The sequence below is a fragment of the Myotis yumanensis genome, unplaced genomic scaffold, assembly GCF_028538775.1.
Source record: "Myotis yumanensis isolate MYYU_CA2020_CCGP unplaced genomic scaffold, mMyoYum1.0.hap1 SCAF_13, whole genome shotgun sequence".
In the NCBI taxonomy this organism is placed as follows: domain Eukaryota; kingdom Metazoa; phylum Chordata; class Mammalia; order Chiroptera; family Vespertilionidae; genus Myotis; species Myotis yumanensis.
In genome coordinates, this window is record NW_027223764.1 from 21,934,784 (window position 1) to 21,952,617 (window position 17,834).

General features: G+C 36.7%; 1 protein-coding gene across 6 annotated transcripts in view; it reads right to left on the reverse strand.

Annotated features, from left to right (window-relative positions):
• The window catches only part of ZNF518A (zinc finger protein 518A), a 60,087-nt gene that overhangs the window by 32,155 nt on the left and 10,098 nt on the right, over positions 1-17,834 (reverse strand). The window contains exons 1-5 of one of the 6 annotated variants that reach the window (XM_070432605.1): positions 17,266-17,331; positions 13,759-13,910; positions 10,396-10,447; positions 8,603-8,715; positions 1,904-8,449 (exon numbers count right to left, since the gene is read on the reverse strand). In XM_070432605.1, coding sequence (XP_070288706.1) covers positions 3,864-8,321 — 4,458 coding nt within the window. In that variant the 5' untranslated portion in view covers positions 8,322-8,449; positions 8,603-8,715; positions 10,396-10,447; positions 13,759-13,910; positions 17,266-17,331 and the 3' untranslated portion in view covers positions 1,904-3,863. Of the gene's footprint in view, positions 1-1,903; positions 8,450-8,602; positions 8,716-10,395; positions 10,448-13,758; positions 13,911-17,265; positions 17,332-17,834 lie in introns of those variants that run through there. The other 5 variants (XM_070432606.1, XM_070432603.1, XR_011473561.1 and 2 more) reach the window with 5 other exon arrangements.

Sequence of the window (17,834 nt, forward strand, 5' to 3'; positions counted from 1 at the left end):
ATCATATTTTGTAAAGGCATCTTTAGCTCAGTTTCAGCAGAGAAAAGGATAGAGGGTTTTGTTTCTGAATTATCTCCTCTGGCAATAAAGTAGCTCCAAAAAGGTTTGGCTCCTTCAGAATAATCCATGTTCACAAAGTCAGAAAAAGTGACTACCTAGAGTACCTGGGGCATGAAGTGTTTTTAAATGGCTTTTAAAACTTTAAGTAAAAAGTATGTATCTCAACATTAGATTTTATTTATTTATTTTTACTGGTTTGGCTGTTCTGAGATGTATTTTTAAAAATTTACTGGGGCCCTAACCGGTTTGGCTCAGTGGATAGAGTGTCGGCCTGCGGACTGAAGGGTCCCGGGTTTGATTCCGGTCAAGGGCATGTACCTTGGTTGCGAGCACATCCCCAGTAGGGAGTGTGCAGGAGGCAGCTGGTCAATGTTTCTAACTCTCTATCTCTCTCCCTTCCTCTCTGTAAAAAATCAGTAAAATATACTTTTAAAAAATAAATAAATAAAAATTTACTGGGGTGACAGTGATTCACAATACCATACAGGTTTCAAGTGTACAACTCAACAAAACATCATCCTCACATTGCATCATGTGCACATTGTCCAAAGCAGTCTCTTTCCATCCTCATTTATCCCCCCTTGCCCACCACCACCTACCTCCCTTTCCAGCTCTGGCTATCACCACACTGTTGTCTATGTCTATGTGGTGTGTGTATGTATGTGTGTATATATATCCTATATAATAAAAGGGTAATATACAAATTGACCAAACAGCAGAATGACTGGTTGCTATGGCATGCACTGACCACCAGGGGGCAGACGCTCAACGCAGGAGCTGCCCCCTAGTGGTCAGTGCGCCACTCAGTCACAAGCGGGGCTGATGGCTAGCAAGCGCAGCAGCGGTGGCAGGAGCCTCTCCCGCCTTCGCAGCAGCACTAAGGATGTCCGACTTCGGCTTAGGCCTGCTCCGCATGGGGCCTAAGACATCAGTCGGACATCCCCCAGAACTCCCGGACTGCTAAAGGATGCAGGACGGGGTGAGGGACACCCCCTTCACCAGTACAGGAATGTCGTGCACCGGATCTCTAATATATATATATATATATATATATATATATATATATACATATACATATATGTATATATATATACACATATATGTATATATATACATATATATACATATATGTATATATATACATATATATACATATATGTATATATATACATATATATATACATATATGTATATATATACATATATATATACATATATGTATATATATACATATATGTATATATACATATATATATATATATATATATATATATATGTATATGTATAAATAAAATAGTTTTGTGGGTAAGTGCAGGAGGGAGGTTAACCCTTCACCTTCTGTCATCCAGTCCCCCAACCACCTTCCCCTCTGAGAGCTGTCAGTGTTCCATGTAACCATGCCTCTATTTCTATTTTGTTCCTCAGGTAATGTTGTTCATTAGATTCCATATATAAGTGAGACCATATGGTATTTGAAATATATTTTTATAGTGCTACCAACATTGGCAAGATTGTTCTTTCTCTTCTCTAGTCACAGAGGGTGATGCATCATAATAGATCTATTCATAACAGAGCATTTCAATTTTATTCCTGTTAGGTTACTGAAGGGCATAAACCTCTCTATTGGTTTCATTATAAGCACAACCATAGTAAAATTATGGTGTTGCCCTTCTCAAACAAAATTTCAAATTTCCCCTGTGATTTGGCGGGGGGAGGAGAAGCCCATACTTTATTTTGCATAGCCCACTAGAAAACAAACCTTTAAAATCTAAATTATTTCCTAATAGACTGAAATTCCCATTCAATTTTAGCACAGCAGAAAAATTGTATAAACACAAACTTGAATTTAATTGAAAACATCCATAAACAATGAAATTAACAATGCTTACCATCCTTTAAACACCATACACATTATTAACATACACTGTGTATTTCCAATCAACTCCATTCTTAGGCTCAATTTAAGAAACACACTTTTAACAGGTTTTATACAAAAAATACTTCACTAAGAAAGTAGACAAAATGCACAAAAACAGTACATGTATAATGTGCATAGCAAGATTAGCTTAAAGCATCTATATGGCTTTCTTTAAAATAAAATTATTTGGGGAATGGGCCCATTTGGGACCTACTGTTACAGTTGAAATATGTAAACTGTTTCACATCTTTTAGGCACTTGCTAATAATAGTGTTCAATCCCTGAAAAAAATGAATTTACACGAAAAGAGAAAATTCTACTTCTGAAATAAAAACCAAGAAAATAACATGGGTAAAGTCTTATATATTCCTTTTAAATTAAACAACCAGTTTTATTAGTGCATGCACAGAACTAAATTGAAAAAAAAAATAAACTTTTATATCTAAAACTTTCTGTGCAAAATTTACACAACTGAAAATTACAAAAATATGTACAAGGTTTAAATTCTTTGTTATGTACAGAAAAGAAGCCCTGAAGTTTTCATTCAACCAATGAAAATGTCATAATACTTGTAGTAACAATGTAACAAAAAATTATATAGTATATAATTTTGCAGTAAAGGGACTCCATTATCCAATTAACCAACAAAACGTGATCCAAACATACAAAGTGATGTTTAAACTGATGATTCTGTCCTCGCCATGAATATATCCATTTTAAAACTTTTACCTCTGTTGGGTATGTCCCTTAGGAATCCATCCTGAAGTTTTATGCACCGCCACTGAATACATTATTAATGCTTATTTTCAACCGCCAACAGAAAGTAAATAATCTGCTTTGGGTTATGTCATACTGAAAAGATGCTAACAAAAATGGTTTGTCTCAATGTGGAGATGTTCAGACACTAATTAAATACAAAAATATTTCTCACTTTACTAATTTTGCTTCAAAATATTATTTCTGTAGAATTTTTAGGTTTTGAGAAAAACCATTCCCTTGAAAGTGTTTCTATGTTCCACTCTTTTTTAAAGGAATGGCAACCAAAAAAAATTGGCAATTTGGTTTATGGGGGATAAACAATTTAAGTCAAATAATCATAATTCTAGGTAAGGGGACCACTGGAGAATTTAATCAACAGAAGTGTTCAAGTTCTTTAACTGAACTTCATCCTAGACCTAGAGAGTTTAATTCTTTCAAGGCTACCCATCTACTGCAATGTATCAGATTGCCATTTAGAAAATCACCTTGCAAGGAAGAGTGTTACAATCTCTGACATAGGCCACAGCTTATGAGAGAAAAAAAAAATTTTACTTATCAAAAACTGTCTTCGAATGTTATGAATTGTCCTGTACTGAATTAAATATACTCTCAAAAAAACCTATACCCTTCAAAAGAACTATACGTTTAGTAGATGTAGAGTAAGTTCTTTACCCAAGCTCTCTTAATATATCCTCACAAATGATGTGAAACTCCTTCAGTTCCATGGTGAAAGAGCTCTACAGAGAAACTATACTTATCAGATTCATAAGGCTGGTGGAAGAAGAGAAGGAATGGATGGGGCGGTCAGCCATTACCAAGTCACTGAAGAACTAAATTGGGAAAACATTTTTATCAAAATTTCCTTTAGCCTTAACTTCCCAAGAACACATTTTTTAAAAAATCAAATCAAGATACATCAGCGCTGTGATGAATTTCTTTCAAAACTTATGTGCGCACTAATAGCATTTTCAAACATCACACATAAAACCTTTTCTCCTCTATGGAATAGTCACTTTTGAAATGTTTAGCTTCAGGAACAATATTGAAGTAGAAAACGTCCAAATTAAGGTAATTAAATCCATCGTTTTCTCCTAAGATAACTTTTTCTTTTCCTTGGTAATTTAAACTACTCTAACATATTCCAATCACGAGTAGCTTCCATTAAATGTCTCTGCCCATGACCAGCCCAAGCATCCTGATTGTCAAATACTCTTCCACAATACCAGCAGTTAAATTTAGCCTTCAGAACATTTTCAGAGGTAGTTTTCACAATCCGATAATTGTTTTTGCTTGTCTTTTTGAGTGTTAGTTTCAGTACAAATCTTTCTTTCACAGAACTAATAGGTTTAAATGTTTTGTGCCTCTTGGAAAAATCACAAGTTGTTTTAGAAGGCTTACAACAAACTGGTTTCAGTAAAGCACTGATAGTTCTTTCTGACAATGAAACCTTAAGTACATGTCCATTAAATTTGGAAATCGTTTTCATTACATTTACTACTTCTGGTGCATCTGCATCCGGATGATTCAAAACTACAACTGGTTGATTTCTCCTAGGACATTTCACAAGCTGTTTGGAACTAAAGGGGAAAAGTCGCAATGTTCTGACTGAATCTTTTGAAAGCCTAGGTCGGCTGAATCCAAATGATTCGTGGACATCTTCAGGTTTAATCTTTTCTTTACACTTTCTATGTAATGATGTTTTTCTTGGAAGTTCTTGGTAACTATCCTTACACTTTCGTTTACAGTTTCTGTTTCTAGATACACTGACAGTTTCAGAGTCTTTACTTCTTACATGAGTTTTTATTCTTGAAAAATTTTGGGGTGAAGTCTTTTGTTTATTAAAGCTTCTCCCAATTGTACAATTTGTTTTACACCTCAATACCCTGGCCTCTGAATGGTCACTGGCATGTACTGGTTCCTCAGAAGATTCAGATGTTGCAGTAGAAGTTACCACAATTTCATTTGCTGGCATCATATCATCTATTAAGAAGGGTAAGGCATCTCTAGAAGAGTCTGGCACTTTTTGCTCTCCTCCTGCAGTCTGATTAGATGATACACTGTCTTTCTGCGGTGAGAATACAGAGTTGCTTACTGACAGATTATTAGCAGCAGTCACATTTAAAACAGGGTTAAAGATTTTCAGCAATATTTTTTGTGGTGTCCCTTCAGGGATCTTTGGCTGTATATTTTGATAAGAAGTACTATTTTGGACTAATTTAGGCTTAAGCAGCTCAGTTTTATTTGGCATCACACACTTCAAAAAAACAGCTTGTTTGCCATCAGGCAAGAGGGTAAAAAGAGGTGGTTTTGGAAAAACCTCGTTCCGCTGTTTTGCTGGATCCAAGATATTTGACTTAGTGCTCGGATGCTCAGATATTATTATATTAGGAGGAGGCACAGGTTTCCCTGAAGAACTTACTGGCGTTTTAATAATGTAAGGGCCTTTTAATGGCAAAGTATTTTCTGAGCTATTTTTCGTGCTCAAACAACTGCCAATGCTGGAACAAAGTGTAGGTGTTAGACAATTATTGTTTGGTTCTACCTTTAAAAAAGGTGTTCTGCAAGGCTCTTTTGTTGTAGTTCCACAAGCTTGAGTACTCTCACTTTTTACAGTGTTAACACCTTCAAATTTTCCATTATTAAATGTTAAAATCATCCCAGGTTTCTTGTTTAAAAGAAGAGTAGCAGGTACACCTTGCGTATTAACCTGTGGTCTTCCTGAAACAACATGTAGTCCAGGTTTGTTAGCAATGTGCAATGGTACAAAAAAGCCTTTTGTAGTCTGAACAAACAGAGCTTTTTTTGGTTCTGAATTTACAAGTGGACTCTGCATATATAAAGAACCTAAGTTTTGTGTAGTGGCACGTAGTTTGTCTTTTACGAGCTGCTGCGTTATTATTGCATCTGACTGAGTCTTAAGTAATGTGCCAATACCTGAAATTCTAGGTGTCTTCTCTGAATCTCTCACATCTTGTGACACTGACAATATCTGTGCTTCTTTTCCATGACATTTTAAATTCAGATAATTTGGTGGCACATTAATCCCCATACTACAAGATGGAATTGGGAAGATGCCTTGTACTTTGAAGTCCTTTGAAGATTCAGTAATTTTGCCTTCTCCTTCATGTTTCTGAAATGACTGGTCACAGTGAAGTGACAGGCCTTTATCTGGAGTGTTACTGGAGTCTTGTTTTACATCAGATTTTGTCTTTAATACATCTTGAAGCAACTGGTTTACTTCAGGTGGCAAAAATTCTGATGCCTGTTCACTCTGAAGAGAGAACACAGATGTGATTCTAGGCATCATAGGTGACTCAACAATGGAAATGTCATCATTAGATTTTTTAGTCATGCTCTCTAAATTTTGATTTTCATTTATATATATGCTCTGTTCATCAATGTCTTGTTCTTTTTCTAAAACACACTGTTCTTCTACTTCAGTTTGAGTTTTTAAAGTTTCATCTTTAGTATTTAAAAGGCTAACAGATGTTAACATACTATCTGAGTTTGAGCTCTCCTTTTTCACTAGTGATAAAACTGATTCACTTACAGGTTGTTGAACAACTGTCTTACTTGATGAAGATTCTCTTTGAGGGCTTTCACACATTGCTATTCCTAAAGACCTACGACGTTTATTAGAATTATTAACTTTTGAATAATTATGAAAAGGTAATGATCCTTGGTTGGAAGATTCAATGGGTAATTCAGAGTTGACATAATTAATGCAATAGTTATGCATATCTCCTCTGTTGTATGCATTTGGTTTGGTAGTAGAGTTGACTTTATCTGGACTTTTAATGGCAGTATCTGATACCTTAGGGCGACTATGAGTAATATGACTTCCCAGTAAGTTAACATTATCTCTTGTTTCAACTTTTGTGGTCAAATTCGCTGATGATGTAACTAATTCTGAGGATGTTGGCAAAGAAGATACACTTTTTTCATCATCCACTGTTTGAAGTGTATTACTCATTTGAGATAGCAAGGCTATTTCTTTTTCTGAAGTTACTTTCCCGGCAGGTATAGGAGATGAACATGACAATGTAGGTGCTTTCATGTAAACTGTGTCACTTACCTCAGTTTTTACTCTTGTTATAAATCCAGTGGTGTCCAAACTCTGCAGCTGCAAATTAGCAGTACTGTCCTTTGCAGTATCTGACTGTGAGCCTGGTGAACATAAATTCTGTTTAATGGTAGGCAACAATTTTATTACAATATGTTGTTTTCCATCCACCATCTTGAAGCCCATAAACTTAGCACTATAGTTAGCTGGAACTGTTATTCTATTATTTTTCACTGTTACCATTGTAGGTCCTTGTACAGCAGTTTTTGAGGAACCAGAAGTAGAATTTGATAGCTCTCCAGCTCTATTATACTGTCCAGTGGACAGAAGAGTTGGCTTTTCCAACTCTGACTCAGCAGTTTTATCATTATTCTCACAGTGTAGTCGTTCATCCTTTTCTTCATTTAAATGTTCTTGAGTAAGATGGCTCTGGTCTTCAGATTTAGCCTGTGTTTTGTTCACGTTTTTAAGCACTTCAGTATTTTGTTCTATACTTTCATCACTTCCATTGTTGATTTTCTTACGTTTCCAGAATATCTTCCTAGATGTACCTATTTTGTATCTTTTAAGTATTAGCTTAAGTCCTACTGAAGTCTGTGCCATCCTTTTCTCATATTTGTCTTTTTCCAGTTTTTCTTTCGCATATAAATGTTCTTTGTGTAAAGTTAAAACATGTCTTACAAGGTACTCTCTCTTTGAGGTACCAAATCTACAATATTTACAATTGAAGGGAAATGTAACAGAATTAACATGAAGGTGCTTCTGAATCTCTCCTCTGGTAAAATATATATGATGGTATTTATCACTTTTATAATGGACATCATTGTGTCTATGAATGTGCTGAACAAATGTGCCAACATCCAGGGTGGAGAATGTGCACTTTTCACATTGAAAACTACCATTTACACAATGTGTGGATATAAAATGTTTTGTCAAGTCTAATAAAGTATATATTTTTTCATCGTTACAAATGTCACATTTTACTAAAGTGCCTCTATGGATTCGTCTGTGTAGTTTAAATATCTGGAAGTCATTTGCTGAAAAACTACACATTTCACAAGGATAGGAAGGTAATTCACCCTGGTGCCACATTTGAAAGTGTTTTTGCAAATCATTTGGGCTATATCGAGTGCTATCTTGGCATTTTAAACAGTTGAAACTGAGTACTTTTGCAGACATTTTTATACCCGTTTCTTCAACTTTCTCAGACTTATGTAGCAACACACTCTCCTCTATACAGCTTCCAGTCTTCATATTGATAGATTTCCTTGCAGTCTGTGGTTTATGCTGAAATAATTTTCTGTATTTGTCAACTTCATGTTTCAATAGGACTTCATTTGGAATATTTATCTTCGGCAAATCAATTTGCACATTTTTCAGTTTATAATGAAAACTACTTTCCAAAATTTTTGGCTTAATTACTGATCTGATAGTATCAACTATGTCATTTTTCCCATCATAATCTTTTCGTAAAGCAGCTTCATTGTCATCAAAAAATAACTGTTTCTGTTCAGATGGCATGACTTAACAAAAACAAAAAATCCCAATTTTTTTCCTGAAAACTCTTGATATTACTTGTAATTTAAACAGGAAACAATATTATGCCGAGACATCTTCACAATACCAGGATTTTTCCCACATTAACTCACCTAAAACCAAACAAAGAGTTGAAATTTTCATCACAAAAGTTATCAGTAAATTTCATATTTTTAAGTTCATTTTGACACAACATAGGAATGTTGCTCAAATACATAAATAAAAAATGAATAAAATACCTGTTAATTATTTTAAAACCAGCTTACCAAGAAGCAAGTTTGAAGTAGAAATAATTCTAACACGGAAGTCAGGGCATACAAGCTTTACTTCCAACTTTGCTGTGTTGCACTGGGCAAATTTCAACTTCTCTGTACTTCATCTAAAGAAAACCACAATTGGAAAAGCACCCTTAAGCTCTAAGAATTTTATATTAAGTTGATATTGTTAATTTTAAACAGGATTTTTAAAATCTTAGAAAGAGAGCCTTTAAAACCTTATATTCCAATTATATACATACTAGAGGCCCGGTACACAAAAATTTGTGCACTCGGGGCGGGGGGGGGGGGGGGGGGGTTCCCTCAGCACAGCCTGTGCCCTCTCACAGTCTGGGACCCCTCGGGGAATGACCACCTGCTGGCTTAGACCCGTTCCCCAGGGGATTGGGCCTAAGCTGGCAATCAGACATCCCTCTGTCAGCCTAGGAAGCCTCGGGGGATGTCCACTTGCCAGCGGGGAGTAGGCCTAAGCTGCAGTCAGAAATCCTTAGCGCTGCTGAGGAGGCAGGAGAGGCTCCCACCACCACCACTTTACTGGCAGCCATCAGCCTGGCTTGTGGCTGAGCAGAGCTCCCCCTGTGGGAGCGCATTGACCACCAGGGGGCAGCTCCTGCATTGAGCATCTGCCCCCTGGTGGTCAGTGTGTATCATAGTGACCAGTCATTCCCAGTCTTTCTGCTGTTAGGGTCAGTTTGCATATTACCCTTTTATTATATAGGATAAAGGCCTGGTGCATGGGTGGGGGCCGGCTGGTTTGCCCTGAAGGGTGTCCTGGATCAGGGTGGGGGTCCCGTTGGGGTGCCTGGCCAGCCTGGGTGAGGGGCTGATGGGTGTTTGCAGCTGGTCACACCCCCTTCAGGGTGGGGGTCCCCACTGGGGTGCCTGGCCAGTCTGGGTGAGGAGCTGATGGCTGTTTGCAGACTAGTCAAGACCCGCCCCCAGTGGGAACCCTCACCCCATGGAGGTTTGGCCAGCCTGGGTGAGGGCTGATGGTTGTTTTCAGGCTGGCCACACCCCCTTTAGGGTCAGGGGGTCCCCAATGGGGTGCCCGGCCAGTCTGGGTGAGGGGCTGAGGGCCATTTTCAGGCTGGCCAAGCCCTCCGGTGACGGAAGCTCCCAGCCTCTCCTTTTTTTCTTTTTTTATTCTGGGATTTATCTACCTTCTATAATTGAAACTTTGTTGCCTTCAGTGGAGCTTAGAGCCGGCCGCGGCAGGCGGGAAGCTTGGCTTCCTCCATCACTGGAGCAACCAGGCCTCCTGCTCACTCCAGCTCCATGGCTGCCAGGTGCCATCTTGGTTGGGTTAATTTGCATATAGTTGCTCTGATTGGCTGGTGAGTGTGGCTTAAGGCATAGCAAAGGTACAGTCAATTTGCATGTTTGTCTTTTATTAGATCAGATACTAGTACCATTAACTTTTTCACTTGCTTATTAATTCTATAGCTAGTACTAGTTTGTAAAAATTTCAATAAACTTCTCTCCATATTTTCTACTTCCTTAAGTGCCTCAAGGATCATTTATGTTTAAAATAAAAGTTTCGTTAATCTAAAAACAACAAAATGACATTATCCGCTATCTCAAGTTATCATTATTAACATGAAAAAAATAAAAAAGAACAAAACAGAAGAAATGAAAAAGAATAGCACATTCCCCTGAGGTACTCCTAAAGTGTATCTACTATTTGGCTTTTTGTCCCTAGAATTCAGACAGATGGCAGCAAGGAAAGCCCTTGGCGGATTAGAATGCACCCATTGCTATCTGCCTCCATTAATTCAAATACTTACTGGTTTATGTTACTTTAGACAAGTGTCAATCTCTGTGTCTCAGTTTCTTCATCTATAAAATAAAAAATAAAAGAAATTAGTACTTTCCTACCTCTTTCATGAAATTGTTGTGAGATTAAATAAGAAAACATATGTAACAGTATCCTGTAAAGTTCTAAATAAATGACACTATCATTACTCTATGTAATTACCATGTACAAGAAAATATGATTCAAATTTCAGAGGAGAAAAAAAATAATATATGTAACAATAATTTATTGCTAAGATTGGAATCTGAGTACCTAAGGTTCAGTAGTAAAATATCAAACTGTGTTTTAGAAGAATTACACTATCTTATTTTTCTCTCTTTATCTCTCCCCACCCCCCTTTCCTCTCTCTAGAAACAATGAAAACATATACTTGGCTGAGAATTAAAAAAATAATAAAAATAAATTTGAAAAGTAAGAAAAATAATAAATGGCTAGAAAAAAGTTTAATGATATCTGGCAGTTAATACACACCAATGGAGAAGATTCCCTAAGATTATCACAGTCTCAACAGTGGCAAGTATCATAATCACGTATGGAGTTTTCACCTTACCAGAATCTGAGGGTGGCATTCAAACATATGAAACTTATTTTGTTGTTAATCCTCACCCAAATATATTTTCCATTAATTTTTTTAAAGCGAGTGAAAGGGAGGGTGAGACACACAGAGAGAGAAACGTAGGTATGAGAGAGAGAGAGAGAGTGAGAGAGAGAGAGACACAACGATTAGTTGCTTCCACACATGCCGGGACCGGGACAGTGATTAAACCTGCAAGCCAAGTATATGTCCTTGACAGGAACTGAACCCAGACCCTTCAGTCCACTGGCCAACACTCTATCCACTGAGCAAAACTGGCTAGGGCAAACATATAAAATTTTCCAGCACAACTAGTAACGGTTCTTCTTCATTTGCCGGAATATCATATTGTGTTCATTCTGGATTATCCATACCCAAGTATTTCTATTATTACATATAATTAAAAGGAAACCATATCATGAGTTTCATTATAAAAGGCAAATTGTTTTTACAGTAATATTTCAAGTGTCCAAAAATATGGGTAATGCTAAAAAAGAACAGATGTTGATATTTCTAAATACCATTAATTCCATTTCAAAATATCTACACAATTTTACATTTTTCTTATAAGAAAACACATAGCCCAAAATCTGACAACCAGTGTAAAAGTATGATTTTAAATAACTCAATCAACTAACATTCACTAATAAATATCTACTATAAATGTGAGGCATTTTGATGGGTATCATGGAGAGATTAAAAAATGTGGTCCCATGCCCTGGCTGGTTAGAGCATCAGCCTGCACACCAGAGGGTCTCAGGTTCAATTCCCGGTCAAGGGTACGTACCTGCGTTGCAGGTTCAATCCCACATCCAGTGGAGTCACGTGCAGGAGGCAACTAATTGATGTGTCTCTCTCACATCCATGTTTCTCTCTTCTACTCTTCCCTCTCTTCCACTCTCTCTAAAAAAATCAATGGAAAAAATATCCTTGGATGAGGATTAAAAACAAAACAAAACAAACTTGGTCCTTCTCCTATTCCAGCTTATAATCTAAAGGAGGAGGCAGGACATATACATTAATACACTGTTTATTCAGAGTTGACCATCCAGGAACCTCACCCTTTCATTACACAAATAGAAAATAGTTAAGTAGGATACATGGCAGCCAAGTCAGATACCACAAAGTTTACCCATTAAAGTGCATGCCCTTTCCTTACAGACAAAACAAAGCTGATAAAAGGAACCAATTTATTAAGAAATCTACTTAGCTTTTATTTAAGTTTGATAACTGCTAAATAATTAATGTTCAATGTCAATTTTTTTATAGTTAATGTATCATATACAATACAGTATTGGGGGAGTTTGTATATTTTAGGTAGTTCTGGGTTTATTTGCCCTCCAATTTTAAATCTGGAGAATCTATTCTGTCTTCAACTACGTTCTACCTATAGTAGTACATGGAAGCAATCAAAGATGAAGCCCTGGTAGCAAATTATACTAAGGATTGCCGCCTATGAGGAAAAATATATAGCATGTTGGGGACATTTCATATAACATAATAAAAGAGAAATATAATTTTAGTCTTTCAATTTATTAGCTAATGTTTTCACTATAATCTAATCTCTACTCCATCAATAAGGATCACTGATTTTAAAGTATTTATTTATTTATTTATTTAATCCTCACCCAAGAATATATCTACCTACCTATTATTTTTTTAATCAACAACAGTGGACATTTTTCCATTTATTTTTAAAGAGTGGATGGGAGGGAGGAGGGGGAGAGAGAGAGAGAGAGAGAGAGAGAGAGAGAGAAAGAGAGAGAGAAAGGAAGGAAGAGAGGAAGAGAAAGAGAGCAAGAGAGAGAAAGAAGAAAGAAAGAAAGAAGAAAAAAAGAAAGAAAGAAAGAAAGAAACAAACAAACAAACAAACAAACATTGATGTGAGAGAGACACATCAATTGGTTGCCTCCCATACCCACCCCAACCTGAGCTGGGGATGGAGCCTGTAACTGAGGTATGCACCCTTGACCTGGAATCAAATTTGTGACCCTTTGGGCCACAGGCTGATGTTCTAACCACTGAGAAGACCTAGCTAGAGCTTAAATCTTCTCTTTGAACTCCTGCCTTCTATATATGTACTAGAGGCCCAGTGCATGGGATTCGTGCACTGGTGGGGGGTGTGTGGCCTGCAGGGATCAGCCTGCTGTGGGAGCACCGCTCATCCCGGTCAGCCAAGCAGCACTCCCACTGTGAGAGTGCACTGACCACCAGGGGGCAGCTCCTGCACTGAGCGTCTGCCTCCTGGTGGTCAGTGCACATCATAGCGACTGGTTGGCCAGTCGTTCTGGTCGTTCCACCATTCAGTCACTGGGCTTTTATTACATAGGATTATTTCCTCATAAGACTTGACCAACATGTATCTTATCAAGCCTTGAAATACCACAATTTGTATAAAATATTTCTTGCAAGTAACCTGAAGAGCTTCCTGCACCAAGACGGAAGCTTAAGCAATTTGATTTCCTTCCTTTCCCAATTGCCCACCGAAACACAAACCAAAAATTAAAGAATACTTAAGAAAATCCTACAAAATGGCTAGAAACTAGAAAACATTCCATACATATACAGCAAGGTGTTTGGGTAAGAAATGGTCCAGAGAAAGAAGAGTGAAAACAAATGTTGACCAACTGTCAAGCACCACTTTTAAAGAAGAGGCTTATTAGTGAATATTCATTCAACAAATATTTAATGAGTATCTATTATGCCCTTAATTAAAAAAATGAGTAACATAATTCTGTCCACTCCCTCCCCTAAACATACCTTGGGAGAGAAAGCAAGGGCTTGAGAGGAAGATTATGTGGAGTCCCCTGGGGCAACAGAAGTCTCTGCTGAGGTATGGGGAGGAAAGGATGAATCCAAAGCTTTGATCTGGGTCCAGAGGCCACGCAGAAATTGGGGATTGCTAGCACCAGCTATTAAGAGAGAAATAAGAAGAGGAAATTATTTCTGAACAAGATACATCTTCCTATATTCCTGGCTATCTCCTTCTGCTTAAGACTTCTGTTCTTTCTCCACGTAAGTAAATAGTTATCTCTAAGCTGTTAGAAAAATCATTAATTTTCCTCCACCCTCCATCTAACCAAAAAGAAAAAGGAGTATCTTGGTTTACTGTCTATGAATTCATCTCAACTATCAATGCCATCAAAAAAGATAAGTAGGCAGAAACATCATTAGATGCAGCTGTTCAACAAAGGGCAAATAAACTGAACACTCATCAAAACTTATCTTCTATTCTCCCATTCCAGCAGTGAAAACAGTACCTACAATGAAAGTTACTGTAGGAAAAAGGAGAGAGCTTTTAAAAAAAAAAAAAATCAAGTAATAACTAGCAATCTCATTAAGACCTAAGATAATAATAATATAGGGGGGAGAAATACTGCCATGAGAGTACAAATTAGATGGAGGAAAAATAATGATTTTGAAAACAAAAAGAAAAAAATTACACTGAGGTTTTGGTTATTTTTAAGACTTGAATTTTCAAAATCAAAGGCTCCCCAAATGTCTGGCAAGATTACTAGTGGAAGGAGAATATAAAACTTGGTATCTACAACTTATTTTTTTAGTTTATAAGATAAAAATAAAATATTGTAAAAATAAAAGGTGGAAAGAAACAATTACCTAAAAAGGTATTCAAATTTTTATCCACAATGCCAATTTTAATCAGACAACAATATTTATCAAACATTTTACTCACAATTCTATATGCTAGATACAATGAAATAACATTTATAGAGTTCTGAGAGAAAAGAATTAACCCAAAAAATTAACCCTATGCCCAGGTAAACTCTCATATGTGTGGGGAAAATACAAATTTAGATATGCAAAAATTCAGAGAATATACTACATATATCTCTTTCTGAAAAAAAAAAAGTATAAAGTAAATACTTCAAGGAAATTGAATTCCAATCAGAAAAAAAGAACCAAAAAATAATAATTTAAAGAAACATCTATCGACAATAAAGTCTACAAAATAGAAATAAATGTATTTTGTTAATACAGTGAAGAAAGAAGACTAGAGAAGGGGAACATTTGCAACATGACAAATACAGTAAGTCCTTAAAGAAAAATTAACAAGGGGAAACAGAAGAGTTAACAATAGCAACAAAATTCTAGATACTGAAAAACAGGTAAATAAGTAGTAAAGGACTTTGCAGACCCAAGAAAACAGTACCAGACAGTGGGTAAAGCTCAGAACTTGCCGGAAGCCGGTCCATCCTTGCTGTTTCAAGGGACCTGGCATATATAGCATACTGTTCTTAGTATGTTTGCTCCCTTTAGCGCCATGTGTTTTAACCAAGGTCACCTCTCCCAGAAAGGTTGTTTCCCCAGGTGGGGATCTTTCCCTGAGGTTAGGGAGGGGCTACAACCCCTTAATTAAGTGCCAGGCGGGTAGTTAAGCTACATAATCTTTACTCCCTGGAATGGAGATAAGAAACGCCCTAACCTTTGTAATAGAAATTGACAGGATTAAAATCCGCTGGTATAAATATGGATGTAACAAGACAATAAACGTCAGATCCTAACCAGAACCTAGCCAGAGAACATGGCAAAAGATCCTGGACAGAACCTGGCTACAGAACTTCACTGGAGAACCTAGACAGAACATGGCAAAAGAACCTGGCTAAAGAACCTGGTGACTGAACCTGGCTGGAGAACCTAGCGAGAGAACATGGCACCAGAACTTGGTTGGAGATCCTGACCAGAACTTGGTTGGAGTTCCTGACCAGAACTTCGCTGGAGATCCTGGAGGGAGAACCTCGCTATGCTAATCAACTGAAACCAGTTTCCATGTCATTCATTCTTCGCCGACTCCGTCCACACCTTTGGGGATCCCTGGACCTGCTGGGGATGGACCCCAGCAAGAACTAACCCATTTTACACTTTGAATCTTCAAAAGGATTAGAAACTGGCAGCACCAAGTGACTCTAAAATGGAAAAGGAGTAGAAAGCTAAAATAAAGAGAAATTTGGAAAAAGCTGCTTGAGTTGGTCAGAGACTAAGATTCCCATGACTATTCTATGCTAGGTAACTGCTGTTCCCCCACCACAGCAGAAAATCTGGAGATTTATTCTCTACAGAGGGTAAAACAGAATCTCTGAAATAGGGGATACCAGACACAGCTAAGAGAGTGGGTACTTAAAGATAACAATCAGAGACGTTCACTGCAGCATTGTTTATAAAAACCACAAAATTAAAAATAACTAAATGTCCACCAAAAAACAAATTATAGTATTTTCATTCAATTAAATATTATTCAATTTTTACAATAATATATTATAAACAATTTATTAATAGGAAGATATCCAAGAGGTATTAAATGAAAAACCAGAAAACAAATGGTAGATATATCAGGTTTTACTATATCGGGCTACAACTACTGATAAAAATAAAGAAGAGAAGGATAAAAAGACATGGACTCATACTAACTCATGTAAAAAGTCAATCACACACACATAAAAATGTTTATAGTGATTACTGGCTAGCCATAGGTCAGTATTTCTTAAAATGTCCTTGGATCACTATGGCCTCCACACTGGCATACTGTACTTCCTTATCATAGCATAAGCAAATAACTTGTATTTGGATGTAACAAGAATTATAATCTCTTTGCTTTTAGACCACACTATTATAAAACTTCATAAAAAATGGCATGAAGCCATGAAAATTTTGAAATTCTCAAAGCAAGTGACTTCTGTGGTAAACTGAGTTTTTCCTAAACAAACTTAAAATAATAAACTTGAGCCAGTACAAAACTGATGAATGTTGACACTAACAGTGGAGAAGAAACTAAAATAAAATAGATATTACTCAGTGTTGTACTACTCATATCAACACATAGGTACCCAATCACACCACTGCAGAAAAGCTTTTAACAAAGTTAATGCTATAAACATATAACACTCAGAGAATGAAGAATTATGCTATTAGATGTCACTCATGCTTTATAAATTTATGCTATAAGAGAAGTGATTTTTTTTTGTTTATTTAATAATTAATTTGTGAGCCATGATGTTACCTAAAAAACTAGTGAAGGGAACTGGCACCATCAGAACGGCAGCTATGCATGCAGTGTTGTTATACACATAAAAAGTTACATGTATTTTAAATTGAAAATAAGTGATATTCAATTAACAATATGCTTCATGATCGTGGTACATTGCTAAAAGAATAAGAAATAGTGAAAATTATAACATCAGTCTATTTTTTTTCTATATACTACACAAATAGCAAGTATAATGTTGAACTTTTTGCATTAAATAAGCATACCATTCTTTTCTCTTTATCCTCACCCGAGGATATGTTCACTGATTTTCGAGGAAGAGAGAAACATCTATGTGAGAGAGAAACTTTGATCAGTTGCCTCTCATACACGCCCCGATCAGGGATCAAACCTGCAATCTAGGTATGTGCCTTGACTGGGAATTGAACCTGCAGCCTATTTGGTGTACAGGACAATGCTTCAACCAACTGAGCCACCTGGTTGGAGCTAAGCATATCATTCTTTAATGAAGTTCTGGTTGTGTTCTGACAAAATTTTATTTAGAATTCTCTTTTTTGATGCTTTAAGAGTTATTATTTCACCTGCTCTGGAATAGTTCACTAAACATGAGAATTGCCCACTTCTTAAAACTGCACAGACTGTACCAACAAAACCATGTGGAGTTTGATACTTCTGTGGAGTTAAGGCCTCACAATCTGACAAATTATTCTACAGTTTCTGGGTTCTTCGAGTTTGCTAGAGTCACTTTTGGCAATTTATCGTTTCCTTAAAAATAATCAATTTCCTTCACATTTTCTAAGTATACTCCCATAATCACTTTTTATATTCTAACCTC